At 45.5% G+C, this 19,759-nt stretch overlaps 1 protein-coding gene across 3 annotated transcripts; it reads right to left on the bottom strand.

Moving 5' to 3' along the window:
* Positions 1-354: 354 nt before the first annotated feature.
* CLK3 (CDC like kinase 3) lies at positions 355-19,119 on the bottom strand. Of its 3 annotated transcripts, none has more exons than XM_082237512.1 (14): positions 18,965-19,119; positions 13,453-13,604; positions 12,737-12,953; positions 10,233-10,326; positions 9,900-9,966; positions 8,718-8,834; positions 6,266-6,313; positions 5,748-5,914; positions 5,303-5,397; positions 4,813-4,942; positions 3,423-3,505; positions 2,518-2,597; positions 2,109-2,199; positions 355-869 (listed from the first exon to the last, which is right to left on the bottom strand). In XM_082237512.1, exons 2-14 carry the CDS (start codon positions 13,602-13,604, stop codon positions 684-686), a joined length of 1,527 nt encoding a protein of 508 aa, XP_082093638.1. In that variant the 5' UTR covers positions 18,965-19,119; the 3' UTR covers positions 355-683. The 3 variants fall into 3 exon arrangements, with proteins under 3 accessions (XP_082093638.1, XP_082093636.1, XP_082093637.1); XM_082237510.1 differs by lacking the exon at positions 18,965-19,119 and adding an exon at positions 18,468-18,567; XM_082237511.1 differs by lacking the exons at positions 6,266-6,313; positions 18,965-19,119 and adding an exon at positions 18,468-18,569.
* Positions 19,120-19,759: the final 640 nt, after the last annotated feature.

Below are 19,759 nucleotides of genomic sequence, written 5' to 3'. Positions count from 1 at the left end.
GACCAAAGCTTTACTATTAGAATTGATCAAGCCACTTATCTGCCCTATATCCATCTCTGATTTACCAAAATGGCAGAACAGCCTGCTAGATGGCCTGAGATGCCTTTTGGCCTTCCAAACAACTGCCCAATTTAAGCTCCTCCCAAACTTTGAAGTGATCTGAACAAGCACATACCTGTGACAAAATGCAGGCAATAGCTAAGATTGCATTACCCCCACAATATGAAGGAAGCAATTGGGGGCGGGGGGGGGGGACAAACCTCCATCCTCTTTCCCTCCTTCATGCAGGTTTCTTGTAAAGGAAAGATGGCTGATAGCACAGCAAGGAAGAAACTACTTTGTAAACGCCCAGCAGAGATTGGTGGCAAGCTATAAAACCACTATTTTATTGTTAACAGAAAAATTCAGTAGGGCAGGGAGCAAAAATAGCTGGACACAGTCATACAAGTAAATTATCAAACAATATGAAACACTTTATTTGAACTTTACAACATATAAATATATGAGACAAATCTGTGCTTTTGGGTTGCTGTCTCCCCCCCACCCAGGCCCAGGGTCCACCTGACATTGCACCAACCCCTTGGAACACTGCTACAGAAGGGTCTCTGGAGTCTCCACAATAAATGTCAGGCCAGTCTTGGAGTATGTACACATCCTGCAGGAATCTCCATGATCCCCATCTGTCATCTGCTCAGGTCCCGGTTTGAATCTCGGCAACTAAGCCGCCTTTCCTCTGCAGATAAGCCAGCGAAGAATGGGTGGAGCAGAGCTTCGCCAAACGTGATCCGCTGGGCAGGATCAAACGCTAACATTTGCCTCATCAGACTGAACAGCTGCATGTGCTCAGCAGAATCGTGCAGCATGTATGTCTAGAAAAAGGAATAAGCAGGGGAGGAATTAGACCTGATATGGAGAGAACCAGAGCATAGGGTCATGAAGAGTCGGACACAACTAAACAACAAACGGAGACAACTGGTTTAGTATTGCCCTGGAGTATTAAAGGAAACCAAGTTTTGTGATTACAATAGTGCCAAGCTCTATTATTTTGGTGTAAGGTCTAAATAATAGGGAGTTTAATAAGTCGCTCTTCCAGGACTTTTACTGTAAAACTAGTAGTGGCAGAGTAGCAGGCAACACAGAAGTGTCCCAAGTAGTCCTAAGACTACCCAGTGTAGTCCTGTACCAGCAGGGCTGCACCTGCAGCATAGCTGTCTGAAGCACACAGTGCCAGAGGAGCTCAACTTTCATTGTTAATGCAGTTCCAAGGGCTTCTGGCTATGAAGACATACCTTGGCTCTCCATCTTGGCTAAGAGAAACAGGTGTGCAAAGAAGCACCTGCCAATTGATCAATAAACACAATTTAGGAAAGTCAAAGCATTTGGGGTTTCTCAAAAAAGGGACAAACAGTATATCATCAGTCACCACTAGTAGCTCCTTTTAGGGATGGGTTGACTAATTTCTCCATGCAAGCACACATTCACAAAATCTGCCCAGCATTATCAAGCCAACAGGGTGCTGTGGTAGACTTGTGAAGAGCTATCCTGCAACCCCCCAGAAGACAAAACTCTTCTTTAGGGTGGGACAACTGCTTACAGACAGAATGGGCTGGCTTGCATGTTTTTTGCTTCACTTATCAATACAAGCAGAATTACACAGGTTATAACTGCATCAAAAAGTGGTAAGGCTTAAGAATTTTGGGGGAAAGTAAACAAAGCTCTTTCCACAAAATATGAGACCAGGAGCTCAGTTGACAAGAGTCCCCTTGCAGCCACAAAAGTGAAGTGTCGTCCTCATGAAAAGCTCCTACCTGGTATGTGGAAAGGTGTGGTGCAGAAAAAATGGGATGGGGAGAGTGGAACATAATTATTCCACTCTGCATCCCCACAAGCAGAAAAGATGGAAGCAGATAAAAGAAAGGTCCAGTATATTCAGAAGATGGTGTTTCTAATGGGCTTGGCTTCCTGTTTCAAAGGCCTTGCTGAGAAGCAAGCAATGCGGATGAACACAGATGAGAGTAATTTAGCTTTCAGGTGCTCGGTTACAAACAAGTATTTGCATAAAGAACTGCTTAATGCATTCTGACCAGAGCAGATCAAGTGGTTCTTACCTGCAATGGTTTGCAGTTTTCCTGGACATACCTCCCATCAGAGGTGTTCTCATCCCATACCAGACTTCCCTTGTGAAAATACTTTTGTTTCCTGGGTGAGGAGAGAGAGCTCAAATTGAACACATGTACTGGGCTGAGTTAGGCAAAAGAAATGGCATCTCCCCCCCCCCCCCCCAGCAGTTGAATAAATCCATAGACTGCCTCTAAAAATGTACAGAGCACTTGAGTTGCACATCTAAACATGTTAGTTACAGGCCTTGCTGCCTCGTGTAATTTTTTTGAGAGCATAAAACATAGGAGAGTCCATATTAAATCGTCAACAAATCTCACTGACCTGGTTTATTTGCCCAAAGTGCCTCTCTCTAATTTGGGGACCACCTATTTACCAGTCAAAACCAAGCATTCCTACCGTGTTTTGCGGATCATATGCTGTGGGATTGGGCCAAGGATCTTCTCCATCATCACAAGATGCTCTCTATTCTCATGAGTCTGTAGAGAGAAAAATATATGCTGAACTTAGCAGGGCAGGTATGGGGCTTCAAGCAAGAATCTTTTCAATCCCTACCTGGAGGTGCTGGGGATGGAACCTGGGACTTTTCACATGCAAAACATGAGCTACAGCCCTTCCGTAGGCATCTGGCTGGCTGGTGTGGGAGACAGGATACTGGACTAGGCATGCCTTCAGTCTGGTTCAGCAGGGCTCATATACCTCTTAGGAAATGGTCACTCCATAAGGAGTGAAATGTACGACAGCATTTCCAGGAAACTGGGAGAGGTGATCAGGCCCACTGGTCTCTCCAACAACCCCAGCCTTGGGGTTTTGAAGTAAGTAGCATGCTCATGCCTAAAATGCCTATTTGTGACAGTGATTTCTCCAGCACTTTACAAGGAAAAGAACAAGCAAAGACCCCTTAAACAGAAGGGGAAAACATTCCGGTTAATGTCTTCAAGAGCACAACTAGATCTCTAGGTTGCAGAGCAGGAGCTGAACTGCAGAAAAACCTGGCAGGCAGAGCAAGGAACTAGCCATTCAAGTAAAACCTCTTGGCTGTTATAAAAAACACCATCCTGCATCCTGGTGGCGTCCTCCCTTTCAGCAAATACTGGACTATGTGGGGCCATCTCTATCCCTTGGTGTAGTCAGGCCAGCTTTTGGGGAAGAGTCAATAATTTTATTCTGCTCGCCGCAAAGCTCTTTCCACCGAGCAAAAACCAATAAACTATATTGTACCAAGAAGTACGCAGTAGGTTATTCAGAAGAAAGCAAACCACTATGCTGAATTGGTCCAAAAAGGAGTACAGCAATTCCTGTACCTGAAAGAGTGTGAATCCACGGTAGTACTCGAAGAGGATGCAGCCGATGCTCCAGACGTCACACGGCTGTGACCAACCCAGCTCTGCAAAGGAGAATACAGAATGAAGACTCCCGTTCTACTCTGTACCCAAATGCCACCATTTTGTTCTTCAGTTGCTAAGTAGGGCTTTCCTGCTCCGCAGCCAAGAAAACCTTTCTGTGGTTTGCTCTTTAAAAGGGGGCTGAGGGAATCTACCAAAGGAAAAAACCACCAGGAGAAACTGCAACTGGGATATATGCTGAGCTCAGTGAAAGTAGATGGTAGCACATTCCTCCTTATGCAATCTCCCCCTTCCTGCCCATTAGCGGGAAAAGGTTGGACAGTGGGTGGGAATTCACATGCTGATGTGCATGTTCAGCGGAAGAGGGCAATGGGGGTCAGCCTGCATGTTCAGGAGGTGGCAGGCGGTCTCTGCGCAAGGCTTCAGGGCACAGCCTTTCTCCTGCATTGTATGCAGACTGTGTAGATATGCTCTGGCTACTATGCCCTCTGCACATCTTGGGGACTGTGCCCCCTACTGTTCAGTAACAGCAAGTGTGACTAAAGGATGAATGCAATTGTAGGGGGGGGGGAAAGAAACACCCCCCAAAAAATATATTCTTTGGCCACTTTGTGAGAATGTCAGTGGGTTTAAAAAGGACTGAGGAGGACTAAGTTCCCTCCACCCATCAAATGTCATCATGGTTAAATCAAAATGATCTTTAAGTTACCATTTTTGTTGTTAAGTGCCCTCCCATTTCTGTAGTTGATAAAGGACTGATTTTGTGCAAAATCACTTAGGGGTGAAAGTGATGCAAGCCCTTACCAAGAGGCCATGGGTTAATTTGTAGTGATACTGAAGTGGGGATTAGCAACATCTAAACTAGCACTTGCCTCTTAACCCCTTCAAGTTTACTCCCCACTCATCAAGATTATTTAAATGTGATGAAGTTATCACTTGCCCTCTTGAATGGGTCGCATGGAGAGACCCTCATTTGGGGGAATAAGTAGAGACTGAGTTCCTTAATCAGAGGCAGCAGACTAGAGTCTCCAGTTCATCTGCAGGCCACGAAGAGTGCGCAAACTGCTGTAGTGAAGGTACAGATACCCCCCTTACAGGGCTAGCTCACCCAAGCAAGCTAAAACGAAACTATTTGCTTTGAAATATGTTGCCCCCTTTTGAACCTTGATGCCCAGTTGCTTCCCTCCTTTTCATTTCAGGCATACTCCTCCCCACAAGCCCCTCTGACATGTAGGTTCCTCTTCTTGCTTATGCAAAGCAACCCATTTTGCAAACTGAGCACTCACCCACCGTTTTTTGAACTGCTACACTCGACTCCCAAGTGCCATAGTAGTTAATGCCAACTCACCCAAGATCACTTCTGGTGGGCGATAATGCCGAGTGGCCACAATAGTGGTGTGATGCTCATGATCAAACGTGGCACTCCCAAAGTCCGCTACACGGATGCAAGTGTTTCTGATAGACTTTTCCTCGCAGCTCTGTAACGCAGAAGACACAACCATGGTTACTGAGCTGCTTTTGAAAAGGTGGAGAGTTCCAGACAGAAGGCCCTACAGCCTTCAGTGGGCCTTTCCTTTCAAAAACGAAGGAACTGTAAGTCTACAGACTTGGTGGTGTACGTTCAAAAAAGCCAACGCCCCGCATGCCAAGGAGCCCAGATTTCAGAAGTTGGAGGGTGTAATCCGTCCCATTTTCCAATTTCTGGGTGATCTGAGACGCTGAATGTGATCCTTGCCATCAGTCCCTCAGCTGCACCCACTTCCCAATACTCCTCCCCTATCTTTCATTCAAAAATGGCAGGCTATTCTGCAACCTCTATGCTCTTAGGTGTAACCCACCTTTTTCTCGTTGTACAAGGTATCAAATTCTGAGTTTACAAACAGTATGTTTTCAGGTTTGAGGTCAGTGTGAGTTAGCTGGTTGTCATGAAGAACTGCAGAAAAATGGGAGAGAGAAAAAGAGGTTTTAAGAGGCCTTACGTTCCTGCTATACACTTTGGCTCTCAAGCAAAGCCTATCTCAATAGATGTTAAAATAGGACTAAATAGAAGTATAGAAGCAAGATTCTGCAGACCCGAATGTTCCAGTGATTTATATGGGTATATAAATGATTTAAATAAATGCTCATAAAAGGTTGTGGGAAGGCAATATAAACTTTGCCTTCAAGTTTATATTGCCTTCCCAACTTCAAGATACTGAAACAGCATTAAGGTGGAAGCGAAGAAACTTTCGAACAGGCTCCCCCCCCCTTTTCCCAAGCAAGCAGAGCACATGCCATACTTACACTTCAAGGCATGGCACAGCTGGTAGGCCATGTGTCGGATATGGGAGAGAGGGTATGGCTGGAAGTTATTCTCCTTCAAGAATTCAAATGTGTTCTTGCCCAGGAGTTCAAAAGCAATGCACATGTGACCATGGAAGTTGAACCAATCCGACATCAGGACACACAGGCTAGGCCAGTGGAGAGAAAAAACACACAGTAGCTGTAATTGTGGCTCTTGAGGTCACACTGCCCATTCCCTTCCCTCGCTGAGGCTAGACTTGGGGGCCACATAGATGATTGCCTGTCTCATCCTGTTCTAGAATCATTTGGAGTTGCCTTTAAAATTCCATCCTCAGGCCACCCCTCACCCAGCAGAGCCCAACACACAACAGCACAGCCAGCGGCCCCATCAGTGTGAGTGGCAGGCCTGGGGGAAATGGGGGTGCAGGGAACACAGGTATCAGGGGATTCTTCCTTCTCTTAAAGGAGGATAAAGATGTACATAACAGATGTATAACAGAGAATGTTAATGTTTGCACCTGCTTGAAAATCCATGAGTCTGAGAGTGGAAGCCCTGTTGAAAGCATCTGGGTAAGGATAGAGAGAGAAACAAAAATGACATTGTTGTGGCAGTATACTACAGACCTCTCAGCTGAGCAGAAGATATGGGTGATGGTTTCTTTAAACACATTACAAAATGGCCACATAAGTGAACAACAGCAATAATGGGGGATTGCAACTATTCTGGCACCCCTTGGAAGTCTAACTCTGCTAAGAATGGAATGTACAATATATCCTTGCCATGCCCTGCCAACAATAGCATCTTTCAGAAGGAAAAGAAAGGAACAAGGGTATTATAATTCTGGACTTTATCGTAACCCACAAGGGAGAACTGGTTGATGGAGTGAAAGCAGCAGGAACCTTGAGAAGATGACCAAAGCATCTTGGAATTTGTGATGGCAAAGGATGTAAAAATTGAGAGTAGCAGATTTCAAAAATCAAAGAAAGAAATTGGGTGGGAATTCTAAAATCCATGGCTAGAAATTCTAAAGGAGGGAGGGGCTCTAAGAGGCATGGGGCATTTAAAAAACTGAAATACTGAAAGTACAACAGCAAACGATTCCAATGAGAAAGAAGACGAAAGTGATACAGTAGCATGGCTAAAGCCCAGCATTGCCTGAGATCTACAATGGATGCTAATAACATTTTTAAAAGGGCTTTTTGGCTACATTCAGAGCAAGAAGAAAAAGAAAATTTGCTGCTTGAGAGCAGACAGTGAGGTGTTAATAGGTGACAGAGTTAAGGTAGAACTACTCAGCTTCTGTTCCGCCTCAGTCTTCTCCTGCAATGGGAATGTTAGAACAAATGATAGGAGGAGGAACAAGCAGCTCAGGGTAAGTAAGGAGATAAGAGAACATTTAGCTACTTCAAATGAATTCAAGTCTCCAGGGTCACATCCTGAAGGTGCTTGCTGATAATTCTTTTGAGAATTCTTAAAGAACAGGCCAGTTTCTGAAGACTGGAAATGGGCAAATGTTGTTGCCGTCTTCAAAAGAGGTGGCCAGCCTAATGCTGAAACTAGGCAAAATTCCAAAAGCTGGTCTGTGAGGGTCTATAAAAATATGCACTGATTACGACGAGCCAGCATGGGATCCATCCTGTTCAAAAAATTTAAATATGACTCGAAGATGTAGAGGGAATGCTGATTAAATTTGCAATGGCATGAAGCTGGGAGGGTCAGCTATCATCACCAGCAAACAGAATCGAGATTCAAAAGTATCTTGCCAGGCTGGAACACTGGGCTGAAACCAGTAAGATGAAATCTGAGGTCCGTCCTCAAGTTTCACTTAACACGTGTTCAGATGAATGCCTGCACATGGCTACAGTTCCAATATATTCTGCACTGGTCAGACTACACACCTGGAATACTGTCTCCAGTTCCAGGCATATTTTAATGAGAAATTAGAGCCTGTCCAGAGGAGGGCAGTCAGGATGTTGAGGGGGTCTTGAATCCAAGCCCTATGAGTGTGGGAGGAAGCTGTGGTCCCCTGGCTAACACTGAAGTACCACCCTTACCATAACTGACCAGTGGCCATGCAGGGGGTGGGGTGCTGATGGGACTGAACAACATAGGGAGGACTGAAGGCTTCCCCAGCCCTGTCCTACAAAGAACGGTGGAAGAAGCTGGGGACGTTTAAGGGGAGACAGGATAGCTATTTTCAAATATATAAAGGGCTGCCATGCAGAAGATAGAGCAAGCAAGGGGACGAAACGAGAACTAGTGGGTGGAAACTGCAGGGAAGGAGGTTTGGCTGAACATGAGAAGAAACCACTTAAGAGTGACAGCTCATACACAGTGGAACAGGCTGCCCTGAAAGATGGAGGGCTCTCCTTTGTGGGAGATGCTAATCAGACGCTTGGGTGGGCATGTGTCAGGCATGAGCTAGTTGCATCCTGTACTACAGATCTTGCATTGAGCATAATAATAATAATAATAATAATAATAATAATAATAATAATTTATTATTTGTACCCTGGCAATCTGGCTCGGTTTCCCCAGCCACTCTGGGCGGCTTCCAACAAAGATGAAAAATACACTAAAATGTCACATATTAAAAACTTCCCTGAACAGGGCTGCCTTCCCTGAACAGGGCTGAGCAGGGGTTGGACTAGACAATGACTACGTACGTTCCTCCAAAACTGAATTTTCATCCTGTGACTTCCCGCTCCCCCCCCCCCCCGGATGCATAAGCACCAAGCCCTAACCCAGGCAGTTAAAGATCTATGTTTCAAAGCAATTAACAGAACTGCACTAACCAGTTCTAGTTGCCAACTATTCCTGAGGGGAGAGGGAAGGTGGTGATCCTCTGCTTCCACTGCAGTTGCTTTCATGTTCTACCACATTGAGCAGACTGACCAGAGTTCACCCCTGGACCCTTCCTTTAGGAAAGGAGTAGCCAACCTCAACCCAATCCCAATGGCAAGACTTACTGTTTATTTTCTTTGTCTTTTTCTTTAATTTTCTTTAGGACGTTAATTTCTAGTCTGGCCGCTTCACGGTATTTGCCAACATTTCGAATAATTTTCAGAGCTACCAGAGACTTGCCTCTACAGAAGGGGAGGCAGGAAGGGGGGGAAATGGAGCAATGAGACACAAGGAACAACAGAAGATCTCTGCAACAGAATTCAAGCCTAACTCTTGGTCACAACAAAATCCTGAAGGGAGAGGAATCAACTCCAACCCCTTCTTTGTAATTGCGCCCCATGGAGCCAAAGATTAAAGAAAGAAAAAAGAAGTAAAGCATTCATCATTGTATTCTCTAGTAAAGGTCGTGGATGTGACTACAGTTTGAAAGAAGGACCCAGGCTTTAACTTTCTCTCCTGCTCATTATTCATGGGTTGGATCCAGACTAAGTGAGCTAAACTCAGTTCCCACTAAAATCAATGAAACAAGTTAGCCATCAGTCCTACTGATTTCACTGGGCATTCAGTTCAATTAACTCAGTCTGGATCCAATCCAATAGGGTCACATCTGGTACAGCCAGGCCTATAGAGCTTAAGTGAGCCAGGGAACATATTTCATACCAACCTAGGCACACTCTTTTCATGGCAGGGAAGCACTTGCAGATGGAATGAGAACGGATTATTGTCCAGGTCCTCATGCCACTTGCAACCACTGACCTGCCACAAGACAGGTCAAGGGGAAAAAAAACTTTTTTTCTCAGAACTGTTACACACAGTTTGTGTTATTGTCTTGGTTGTCTAGGGTTTGACTTGGTTATAACATATACAGCTGATCCGCTGTTTTAATGTTGCTCTTTGGTTCTATTTGTTGTTTTAATAAGGATAATCATTAGGCAGGAATTAAAAGCAGTGCAGAAACAGTGCACAAGGGGAGTGGGAACCAACCCAGATATTCTCTACCCCCACCATTCAACTAAGTCTTATTCACAGTAGAGTCACTGAAATTTATAAAGCTAATTTTGTCATGTTCATTAATTTAAATATGTTCACTACCCACAATTCTTACCTGGAAAGGGCTCATTAACTACCATCTACCCCACACCAACTTCTCTCAAGTTCTGGAGCTCGGGGCCACAATCCTCTTTTAGCCTCAAGCCAAACCAATAAACCCCAATATTCCTTGACATAAGATCACCAGGACAGCTTACCTGGCGTGGTCCACACACTCCACAACTTTGCCAAATGTGCCTTCACCCAGGCTCCCCACAATTTCATCTAGGAGAGAAAACAAAAGCAGATGTGAGCCCTGGAGACTTAATGAGTGTGTGAGGTCCTGCAATTTCAAAGCATTCAAGTCTCAAGAAAGGCTCTCACTGCTACACTCTTTAACACACAATTGTCTACTTCCTGTTTCAAGTATTTACTGTTCAGTCCATTTATAAGCAATAAACACTAGAGACCCCTCCCGTACACTGAGAGCGATCTCGTCTAACATGGGGATAGAAAGTAGAGAGGTAAAGTTTTACGAAAGGTGGCTGTACATCGCTCATGGAGCCAATCGCCGATCCTGCACACCAGGTGACCTTCTTTGTCATCTTCCACGCTCCTGCTGCGCTTATTGCTCTGTTGGCTTCTCTGCACACACCGCCCCCCGAAACGCCATCCGACCAATCGCACACAGCGGGCAGTTCCGATTGGCAGATTGAGTTGTCATTCAGAGGCGGAGAGACGACGATGCGTCGGTGGTTGGATTTTCCAGATCCCAGCATTTCATAAGGCACACAGCATATATAACGATAGGGATATTGCAAGGGACACGTCAAGACACAAACCGACTTCAAAACAAAAGTTTTAAAAACAGCTACAGGTATGTAAAGAAACTCTGATTAGCTATGGAAGGCAGGCAGGCAGGCGCAGGAGCCTCGCAGCAGCAGCAGAACCACGCGGTCCTCGTGTGGGGAGCAGCGGCTGGGATGCTCCAGCCCCTGGTCACCCTCCTACCACAGAGAATTACCATCCCTTCTTAACCACCAGGGAAAGACACAGCAAGCAGCGCAGAGAGGAGGACTCAAGGACAGTAGCTTCTCCACCAGCATCTGGGACGGGCAGCCCAAAGGCAATTGGGTCAGCAGAAGTCTAAGCAGCTCCCTTCCCCACCCCAGGCCACCACCTCCTCCTCTTCCTCCCATGAAGCCTCTCTCCCTGCCTGCCAGTTTCTGTAAAGCCCCTCTGTTTCCAGCATGATCGGATTTGGATGTCGCTGCCTGAAAGAAACCACTACAGATCTGACCCTTCTATGTGCTTGCAAGTCTGACCTGTGCCAGATCAGTTTGCTTTCACTTCTGAGCTGGAATCAAGCCTAGAAGAACTCTAGAAGCAGTGGCTGTGTCCTGATTTGGAATCAAGTATGTCTTGTGCTGCTGACAAGCATTGTGCGAAGCATCAAAATTCAACTAGACACCCCCCCCCCAGGAAAACATCTCGCTTTCTCAAAGAGAAGGAGGGGATGAAAAATCAACCTGGCATTGCTACTCACTTCTACTGAAGTGGGGAAGGTGGGGGAGAACAGTCAAGTAACCTGAAGGGTTCCACTACCGTGAATAATTATTCCAATCCCTGATTCCCCCCCTCCACGTTTAACCTTTCAAAATGCAATGAATTGCAGTCTCTCAAGGCTGAGTTGCAAAAATAGGTTACAGACCCCAGGCCTGCACTTCCTTTCATCTCCCATTCCCTTCCACTGTAGAACCAACCACATACAAATCCTAAAAGAGACTGTCTAAAATTGAGAGAAGTTGAGACAAGACCCTAAAATAAGGTGTACGATACTGAAACAGTTTAAGCCACGCCAACCAAAATCCATACCCTTAGCACTGTACAAACATAACTTTGGGATAAATTCCAAGAACAGGAATGAGGGGGAAAGAGTGGAGTTAAATGAGATTAACCTCAGTTTTACAACATAAGCAAGCTTAACTGAAAAACAGAGGAGCGGAAGAGACTGTAGTGTGTTCCAGACCAACAACAGAACTCATATTACATCAACGTGCATAAAATTGCACATTGATTAGAGCACTGACAGGTCTGTGACTCTATGAAGCAAAACTGGGTGTGCGCTTCAAGACTCATTCCTCTTGGGTTTTTTTCCAATTTTTTCTTTGTGGTTGGGGTGAGTGAATGGGCAAGGTCTGTGAGCTGCTTGGAAATGCTAACAAAAAAATTATATTAACAAAGGAAGATGATATGTGTATGTGCTGCAATCCAAAAATCCCCAACACCCCCCAACACCTGAAGCCAGTACAATCTGCCATCCAACAAGTCAGATGCAGTCCACCAGCCATATATGGAGACCTGCCTGGTACTCTTCATGTCCCCTCTCTTGGGGGTGCATTCAGCCTCTCTCGGGCTGCCATATACAACTTGTGGGCTGCAGCGACACAAGTTGTGCAGACTGGCTACCGTGTGAGGAAGGCACCATCTTATACCAGAACTGTTCACCCATGAAGGGTCTTAGAGAGGAGAGGAAGGTCTGTGAGCTTAAAAGTCCTGAGAAATTAGTCTGACACAGCTTGACCTGGCCCTAGGAAGGAGAGGGTGCTGGCGGAAATGCCTTGCTGCAGCTGCAAAGGCAAGACTGCTCTGTGCCCCTGAACACAACCGCTGAGCAACACAGGATGTGAAAGTTGAGAGCAGAGGGTCATGTGTGCAAAACGAAGGGTGTGGCACAGCCATTCTGAGCCATGTGCACAAATGTCCCCCCTCACCCCCACATTGTCACTGATGCCATATTTGGCTTCTCCCCCTCCCAATGCATCCTGAGAAACACACACGAGTCTCAGACGCTAAAATTATTCACAGCTGCATCGTCAAGACTAAGAACAGCTAATATAACCAGTTATCACACAAGCAGAAGAAAAACTTAACTCTGCATTGAGGAGAAAGACAGGGGATTAGAAGTACTCACCCAGTATGATTCAAAGCTGGAAAAAAGCTACTAGTTAGTTAGGCCCTGACCAATCCTGATCTCATTTTGGATGATACTCACCGAGGAGGTACTGCTACAAGACCTGGTCTTGCGTTTCCGGCAGCGATGCTGGTGCTTCCTTGTCCGGTGGCGCTCTCTGTCTCGAGATCTCCGGTGGTGCCGTGAACGGCGTGCAGCGTAATAGTCTTCTCCAAAAGATGAGCTCCGCTCTTCAAACCTGTAGACATCACTGTCATCTCTGTCTCTGTATCTTCTCTGGTAGGGCATTCTGTCATGGCTGTGTGACAAATAAACACCTGTGATTAGGAAATGGGAAAGGTGCCCTGGGGGTGGGGGTGGGGACAGAAATCTGTACAGCAACCCCAATGCAGTGCTGTGTGTAACCTGTGTGGATGGATTTTCCCCCTAAATTGATTTTTGAATACTGAATTTATTGTTATTCATGTTTTATGCTGTTTTTTGTTGCGTCAATTAAGTGTTTTAAATTTGTTGTTAGCCACCGAGCCTGGTTTTTGAACTGGGAAGGGCGGGGTATAAATAAATTATTATTATTATTATTATTATTATTATTATTATTATTAACCTGCACTAGACACTGCTTTCTGTCATTTCACTGCAGGGCACAAAAAGAGTCTTGTGGTAGCTGCAGGGGTAGCTACACAGGACTAGAAGGGATCTGGACATCTACAATTCCAATTTAGAAGGATCATTTAGTACCAAAGCAAGCATTCACCATGTGGGTATGACTGCTTGTTCCAAGATAACCTCTTGCTCACCTTCTAGACCGTGACCTCCTTGACAGATCCCGGCGAACTGGGTATCGTGTTCTTCCATCATGTTGCTCCCTGCTGCAAGACCGCCTCCTCTTCCACCTGTGGCTCATGTAGGGCTCCTGCTCTGGGGAGCGGTAGCGCTTACAGTGATGCATCTAGACATACAAGGAAGGCACCTGTATGAACACCAGAACAACCTCTCCAGCAAAACAAGCTCATCCTGGCAATCTTCAGCAATCTTGGCCCACAACATTTCACCACCTTTTACAAGCCTCCCAAATCTTGCTGTATCTTAAACATCATGTTTTAAAAATACCTATAAGAGAACCAGGCCGGTGTGCTGTGAAACACAGGAATGGTCATTTCAGTGGCACTAAAAGGGCCTTTGTGACATAATCAACAGCTTCACCAAGAGCTACCTAGTTAAAGGAATACTACATATTTACCCCCAATCCATTTAGAAAAGCCATAAACAAAGTATACACGGGAAAGGTCAGTAAGAGAGGCATACTTTCAATCTGATTGTCGTAAGATGAGCAGTGCAAAGGGGCTGCCACTTTGGAATTCATTTCTCACTAGCAATCCTATTTTAGAAGTTATGCTTATGCAAAGAGCTTTTAGGACTGCAGGTTAGATCAGTTTTGTTACTGCCTCTACCAGCTTCTGAGAGCATTTCTTACAAACCCTGCAATTACAGACTGATACTGCCAAGCCTCATGAAATAAAATAAACTGGATTTAAAGTATTTTTATCCCAGCTATTTTCTCAGTATTATTTACAGCATATTGACAGATTGAACAAATGTATACCCCCCACCTTTCCCAACAGTTCAAGAGGTACAAAATGATTGTTCATTTACAGCCCTGCAGTCCATGCACATTTCTCAACATGGGAGGTTACACCATAATAGTATACGTTGCTAGAGATGGGAAGGCCTGGGGGGGGACAGAAAAATTGGGGGGGTCTGTGTTTTTTCCATTTTCCCCCAAAGCCGTTTTCCTCCGGAAAAATTGAAAAAAAAAGTTTGATATAGTTTGAATATTCCACACTCCCCCCCAATTTTTCTGTTTTTTTCTAGGCCTTCTCATCTCTATGTTTGACATCTGTAAATTATTGAGTTTCAAATTCTTCCTAACCTGCAATTTTGTGTTTTGCTAAACAAGATGAAATGCAAGTGTAAATTGTAGATAGATTCTACTTATTAAAGGGTGTGAAATAAGTTGTCTCTTTTAAACACAGCACTTGTTTCACTTTCCACACTATCTAGCATTATGTCATCTCTACGAAGTTACCAGAAAATAAACGCTTGGGCAAATATTAAATAGATGCCTGAATTGGAACACATGGCAAAAAAAGTTCATTTCCCACTCAACGAGGATATGCTGGTCACAAAGGGCAGTTCTTTAGTTATCAATATATGGTAACTTAGAAATCTAATGTCTGCCCAAGTATATACAATTGGAGTTCCTATGTATGTGCATTAGCATCCCAAGCGAACAGAATGTTGGCTATAGAATTTAGTAAAATTTTGAATGTTTCCTTGGGCAACTTCACTTAATGCTTTGAGCCTTCCCATCAACTTGTGTCCTTTCCCTCTACTGGCTATTTTTGTTTAATAAAGGTGAACCTTTAATAATGAGTGGAAAATCAATCTGCTTTAATTTAAATGATTGCCATGGCTACTTTATAGATGTTTCTACATTCAAAAAATAAAATGTTTCTCAGTAAGATTATTTATTAAAAAATTATATACTGCTAATTTACAAAACATATCAAAGCAGTTTACAACATTAAACGATAAACGCCATACAATAAAAGCACAAAAAATAAAAAAGTTAAAAGCAAAAAAGGTTAAAAGCAAGTATCAACAAACCATTGTGGGAGATGTACTCTTAATTGCCTGCATAGGCCTGGCAGAATAATAAAGTTTTCAGCAGACATTTAAAAGTTGGCATAGAAGACACCCACTAAATCTCTGTTGGCAGGGTGTTCCACAGGATGGGGCCGGTGACGCTAAAAGCTTGGTTTCTCACTGTTGTCAAACAAGCTTTGCCAACTTGGGGAAAGACCAAGGAAAGATGATCCTGCAAATTGAGCTGGGCTATAATCAGACCTGAGGTACCCTGGACCTAAGCTGTTCATGGCTTTGTAAATTAATACAAAAACCTTGCACCTGGCTCAGTAGTAAACTGTCAGCTAGTGCAGCTGTTTAAACAATTGTGTCTCATTGTTCTTGGCCAGAGGCTCTCCATCAGCAGTCAGGCCACAGCATTCTGCTGAATCTAGCTCAAAATTAAGAAAATGGATGCAAGGGGTATTTAAGAAAGCTTGCTGCGCTTTTAGGCGATCTAGAATATTTCCTTTGTGATCTTTTACTGCTATCACCTATGATTTGAACTTTTTATTAAATAAGGGCTGGAAAAAACACCTTCCTATTTCCCTTTCTTGGTGATCTTGCTTCTCAAAAGTGAAATGGCTCTGGCAGTACCGTATAGCAATGCTTCCTTTCTTGCTTTGCCTTTCATTTCTTCTCATAATAATATTTTTGCTGGCTTACCCCCTTTTTTGGATTCTGCTGCATTTTTTTTTCTAGGAATGCAGGTTGAGCATGAGGATGGCGAGAGCACACTGGAAATTATGACAAAAAGGAGCATTTTTGCAGGAGGGGTTCCTTCCTGTGTACCTGCCCATTCTGAAGTTTGATTGTGCTTATCTGTTGGCATGTTTAGTATGAAGGGAGGAGTGTAAGTAGAATAAATATTCTTCTATCTTGAAATATACAATAAAACCATTCTGGTCTAGTTCTTGGTGTCTTTCTAGTCTTTCCTTTCTTCACTAGCAGCCTCAAGCATTCCTGTTTCACATGTTTTCATGAGCAGGAATAAACTTTTATTTGGGTGAGATGGGTTCAAAATTGAATCATTTGGGGTGGGAGGGGTATTCACAAATTAAAACTTATCTCCTACATGCATTTCTAAAGTGACTAGCAATATTTGCAATGGCAATAACACTGTTCTCTACATAGTTCAGAGGTGATCATTTTCCATTCCATTTACAGGAGTGCTATGTGAAACCCAAGTATATGTATCCCTTCATACCAAAGTATGCATGTGCTTGAATTTCACAGAACACCTCAGTGGATGGCGTGCCAACTCTTTTTTATCTTTTAAAGGAAAACGGCCTTGCCAGGTAAGATTGACATAACAACATTCTATCAGCAGCAGCCCCCAAAAAGTTCATCAGGAGGGCATGAGGATGGCCATTCACTGCTCGTCTCCTGCATCTAGTCATCAGGTATGCTGCATCAAAACACACAGGCCGATTTTTAGCCAGGACAAGCAACAGTCAACCTCTCTCCCATGAACTTGTCTTTTAAATGCCACCAGAGCTGGTGGCAATGATTCACAAGAAAAAAACAACAGCACTACATCCACACACACAAAAATACTTCCATTCTTTCCCCAAACTCTACCATCAACTTCATTAGATACTTGCAATTTCTAGCACTTAGAAATGAATTCTCCCTCTTTATCTATATGTACTTGATAAAATATTTTAAAAATTATAAACTATTTTCCTGGTTGCCATTGACTAAAAAGTTACTGACTGTAGTTCACATTGATATACTGGCCTTGAAGAACCGATCCTCCTCCCTCTACTCCCTTTCTCTTGCATGGCCAGTCTTTCTAGTTTTAAGTCTGATGGGAAGAATGGCCTGCCTCTTTCTCATCCTCTCTCTTAATTGATGTGAGTCACAACAGAAGGCAATAGTTGTCTGAGGTGGGATAAAAATCTAGCAAAAGTACAGTGGTACCTCTGGGTGTGAATGGGATCTGTTCCGGAGCCCCGTTCGCATCCTGAAGCGAACACAACCCGCGTCTGCGCGTACTGCGATTTGCTGCTTCTGCGCATGACGTCATTTTGAGCATCTGCGCATGCGGCGAAACCCGGAAGTAACGCCTTCCGTTACTTCTGGGTCGCCACAGAGCGCAACCCAAAAACGCTCAACCTTAAACTATTTCAGCCCGAGATATGACTGTAATAGAATTTAAAAACACCCCTAAAATTGCATTTATCAAAGGGCAATGGATATGCCCTACCACCAATGACCCCGATGACCACAACTCCCAGACTATTTAATCACCAACTTTTTATAGGACTATATTTAAAGGGTTGTATTTTTATTTTAAAAATCCCACTCCTTGTTTTTGAGCAGTTGTATTGAAACGTAAGAATTTTTTTGTGCTAAGCTGGTGCTCAAATTAAGGGCTGGGGGAGGGCTCCAGTGACAGCCAGACCATGGAAAAACCCTCTTCTCCCTTCGCCGCTCTCACAATTTTGATTACTGGGTTATTACTAAAAGCACACCAGATTTAATACACCCCATCCCACAGTGATAAGTAGATCAAGTTTCTGAAAGGCAGGTAGGAGCAGGGTAAGGCATTTGGCTGTCCTCCAGATATTCCTGGTCTACAACGCCCATCAGTCATCCTCCTCCTCCTTCTTGTCCATTGGCCATGCTAGCTAAGGAATGAAGGGAGATGGGAATAAACCCCGGAGGAAGGAGAGGAAGGCTGTAACAGGCAGTGATAGAGCATCTGCTTTGCGTGCCCAAGGCCCCAAGTTCAGACCCCTGGTGGGGCTGGGGGAGTTCCTTGCCTGAAACCCTGGAGAGTTGCTGATACCACACCGTGCAGACAATACTCATAGCTGTCAACCTTCCCTTTTTTGCGGGAAATTCCCTTATTCCAGTGCCGTTTCCCACTGCTATCCCGGATTGTTAGATATCCCGTACACTGTCCCTGGGACAGGTGAGGCTGCTGATCCCCATCTTCGAGCCTGCTGATCCCTTATTTTCAAAACTGAAAGTTGACAGCTATGACAATACTGCGCCAGAGAGATCCAACAGTCTGGCTCGGAATAAAGCCGCTTCCTGCACTCTCGTTTAAATCGGCCCCTTCCTCAGATCCTCGAGGACTGGAGCCTTATTTTTAAAGGAAGGCTGTCCCTGTTCCTACTTGGGAAGGGCCGCAGCTCAGCAGCCGAACATCTGCTTCGAGTGCAGAAGGTCCCGGGTTCGATCCCTGGCAGCATCTCCAGGTAGGGCTGGCCATCTCCCTGCCGCCAGCCAGTCAGTGCAGGGCCACGGGGCCGGAGTCTTGCTTCCAGGAAACTCGGGTCAAGGCAGCGGCCTGGGCTTCCTGCGTTCCAGCCGCTTCCCGAAGCGGAGCCGCAGAGCCACGCCCAAGTCCCGCGAGACTTCCCCCTGGCACCGCGAGACCGCGCGGCCTAGAGCCAAGATAGCCGCGCGCCCACCGACCAGAGGTGGTCGGGACGAGGGGAGAATAATAGCGAGGCCGAGGGGCGTGGCTTGCTCGAAGCCCCGCCCCCTCCGCACAGACCGCAAAGGCTCGGCCCGACCCGACAAGGCCCGACGCAGCGGGGCCTGAGGCCTTCCTCTCCCGTCGCTTCTGGGGCTCCTTTCACCACCACCACCCGCCCCTCCGCCCCTCACCGCTGTCCCGCGGCTCCTCCGACTCTCCTGGTCCCGCTCGTTCTCCCCTTAGCAGCGGCGGCGGCTGCAGCGACAGAGCGGAGGCGGCGGCGACGCAAGCGGCACCCCGCGCATGCGCACTCTGTCGTCCTATGCGCCGAAGGGAGCCGCCGCCGCGCGGGCTAGAGCGGCCGACGCTTCTTTTTCCTCCTTTCCTTGACGCGACGAGTCTGAGGAGCGTGGGCCGCTCTACCCGCGCGACTTCATGGTGGAGGAGGAATGCGGCAAAGAGATAGATTGACCGGAATTACGTGGCGGCGGCTATAGGAAGTCCAAGGGGATGCGGGCTAAAGAGGTTGCCGCGGAGACTTCCGGTTCGCGATTATGCATTAAAACCAGCATTTAAAAATACCCTAACAGACAATTATGTTTAAAAAGGCAAACAAATTTACATTAAAACCACAGTTCCCCAAGCTACCTGTGTCGTGTGCCTTCTACCTGTCTGCCCCACCTCCCACCCCATAGCGCCCCTGACCCAGAGGAGGAGGGACCAGTTGGACTTATTGCAGGCTTCCTCAAACTCGGCCCTCGAAATGTTTTGGGACTACAATTCCCATCATCCCTGACCTGACCCATCAGGAGGGTCGAGTTTGAGGAAGCCTGATTTATTGCTGCCCCAAACTGGACTCTAGCACTTTCAGAGAAACTGACCAATGAAGGGAGTCAAAGCCATAGCTGGAAAGTGATTCTATGGAGACACAGCATCCCTTCATGTGCAACGGAACATCAACTACAGTGGCATCCACAGAGCTCGCT

The sequence above is a fragment of the Podarcis vaucheri genome, assembly GCF_965113315.1.
Source record: "Podarcis vaucheri genome assembly, chromosome: 9".
In the NCBI taxonomy this organism is placed as follows: Eukaryota; Metazoa; Chordata; class Lepidosauria; order Squamata; family Lacertidae; genus Podarcis; species Podarcis vaucheri.
The sequence above is the reverse complement of the archived record's forward strand: the minus strand, read 5'-3'. Positions and strand labels throughout refer to the sequence as shown.

Coding starts and splice junctions, on each gene's coding strand:
- CLK3 (XM_082237510.1), bottom strand. CDS start 18,563: ATGGCCAGCCCTACCTGGAGATGCTGCCAGGGATCGAACCCGGGACCT. Junction 13,605..18,467: donor TGAGCTGCGGCCCTTCCCAA/GTAGGAACAGGG, acceptor TTGTATGTCTAG/ATGCATCACTGTAAGCGCTA. Junction 870..2,108: donor AAAACTGCAAACCATTGCAG/GTAAGAACCACT, acceptor TCCTTTTTCTAG/ACATACATGCTGCACGATTC.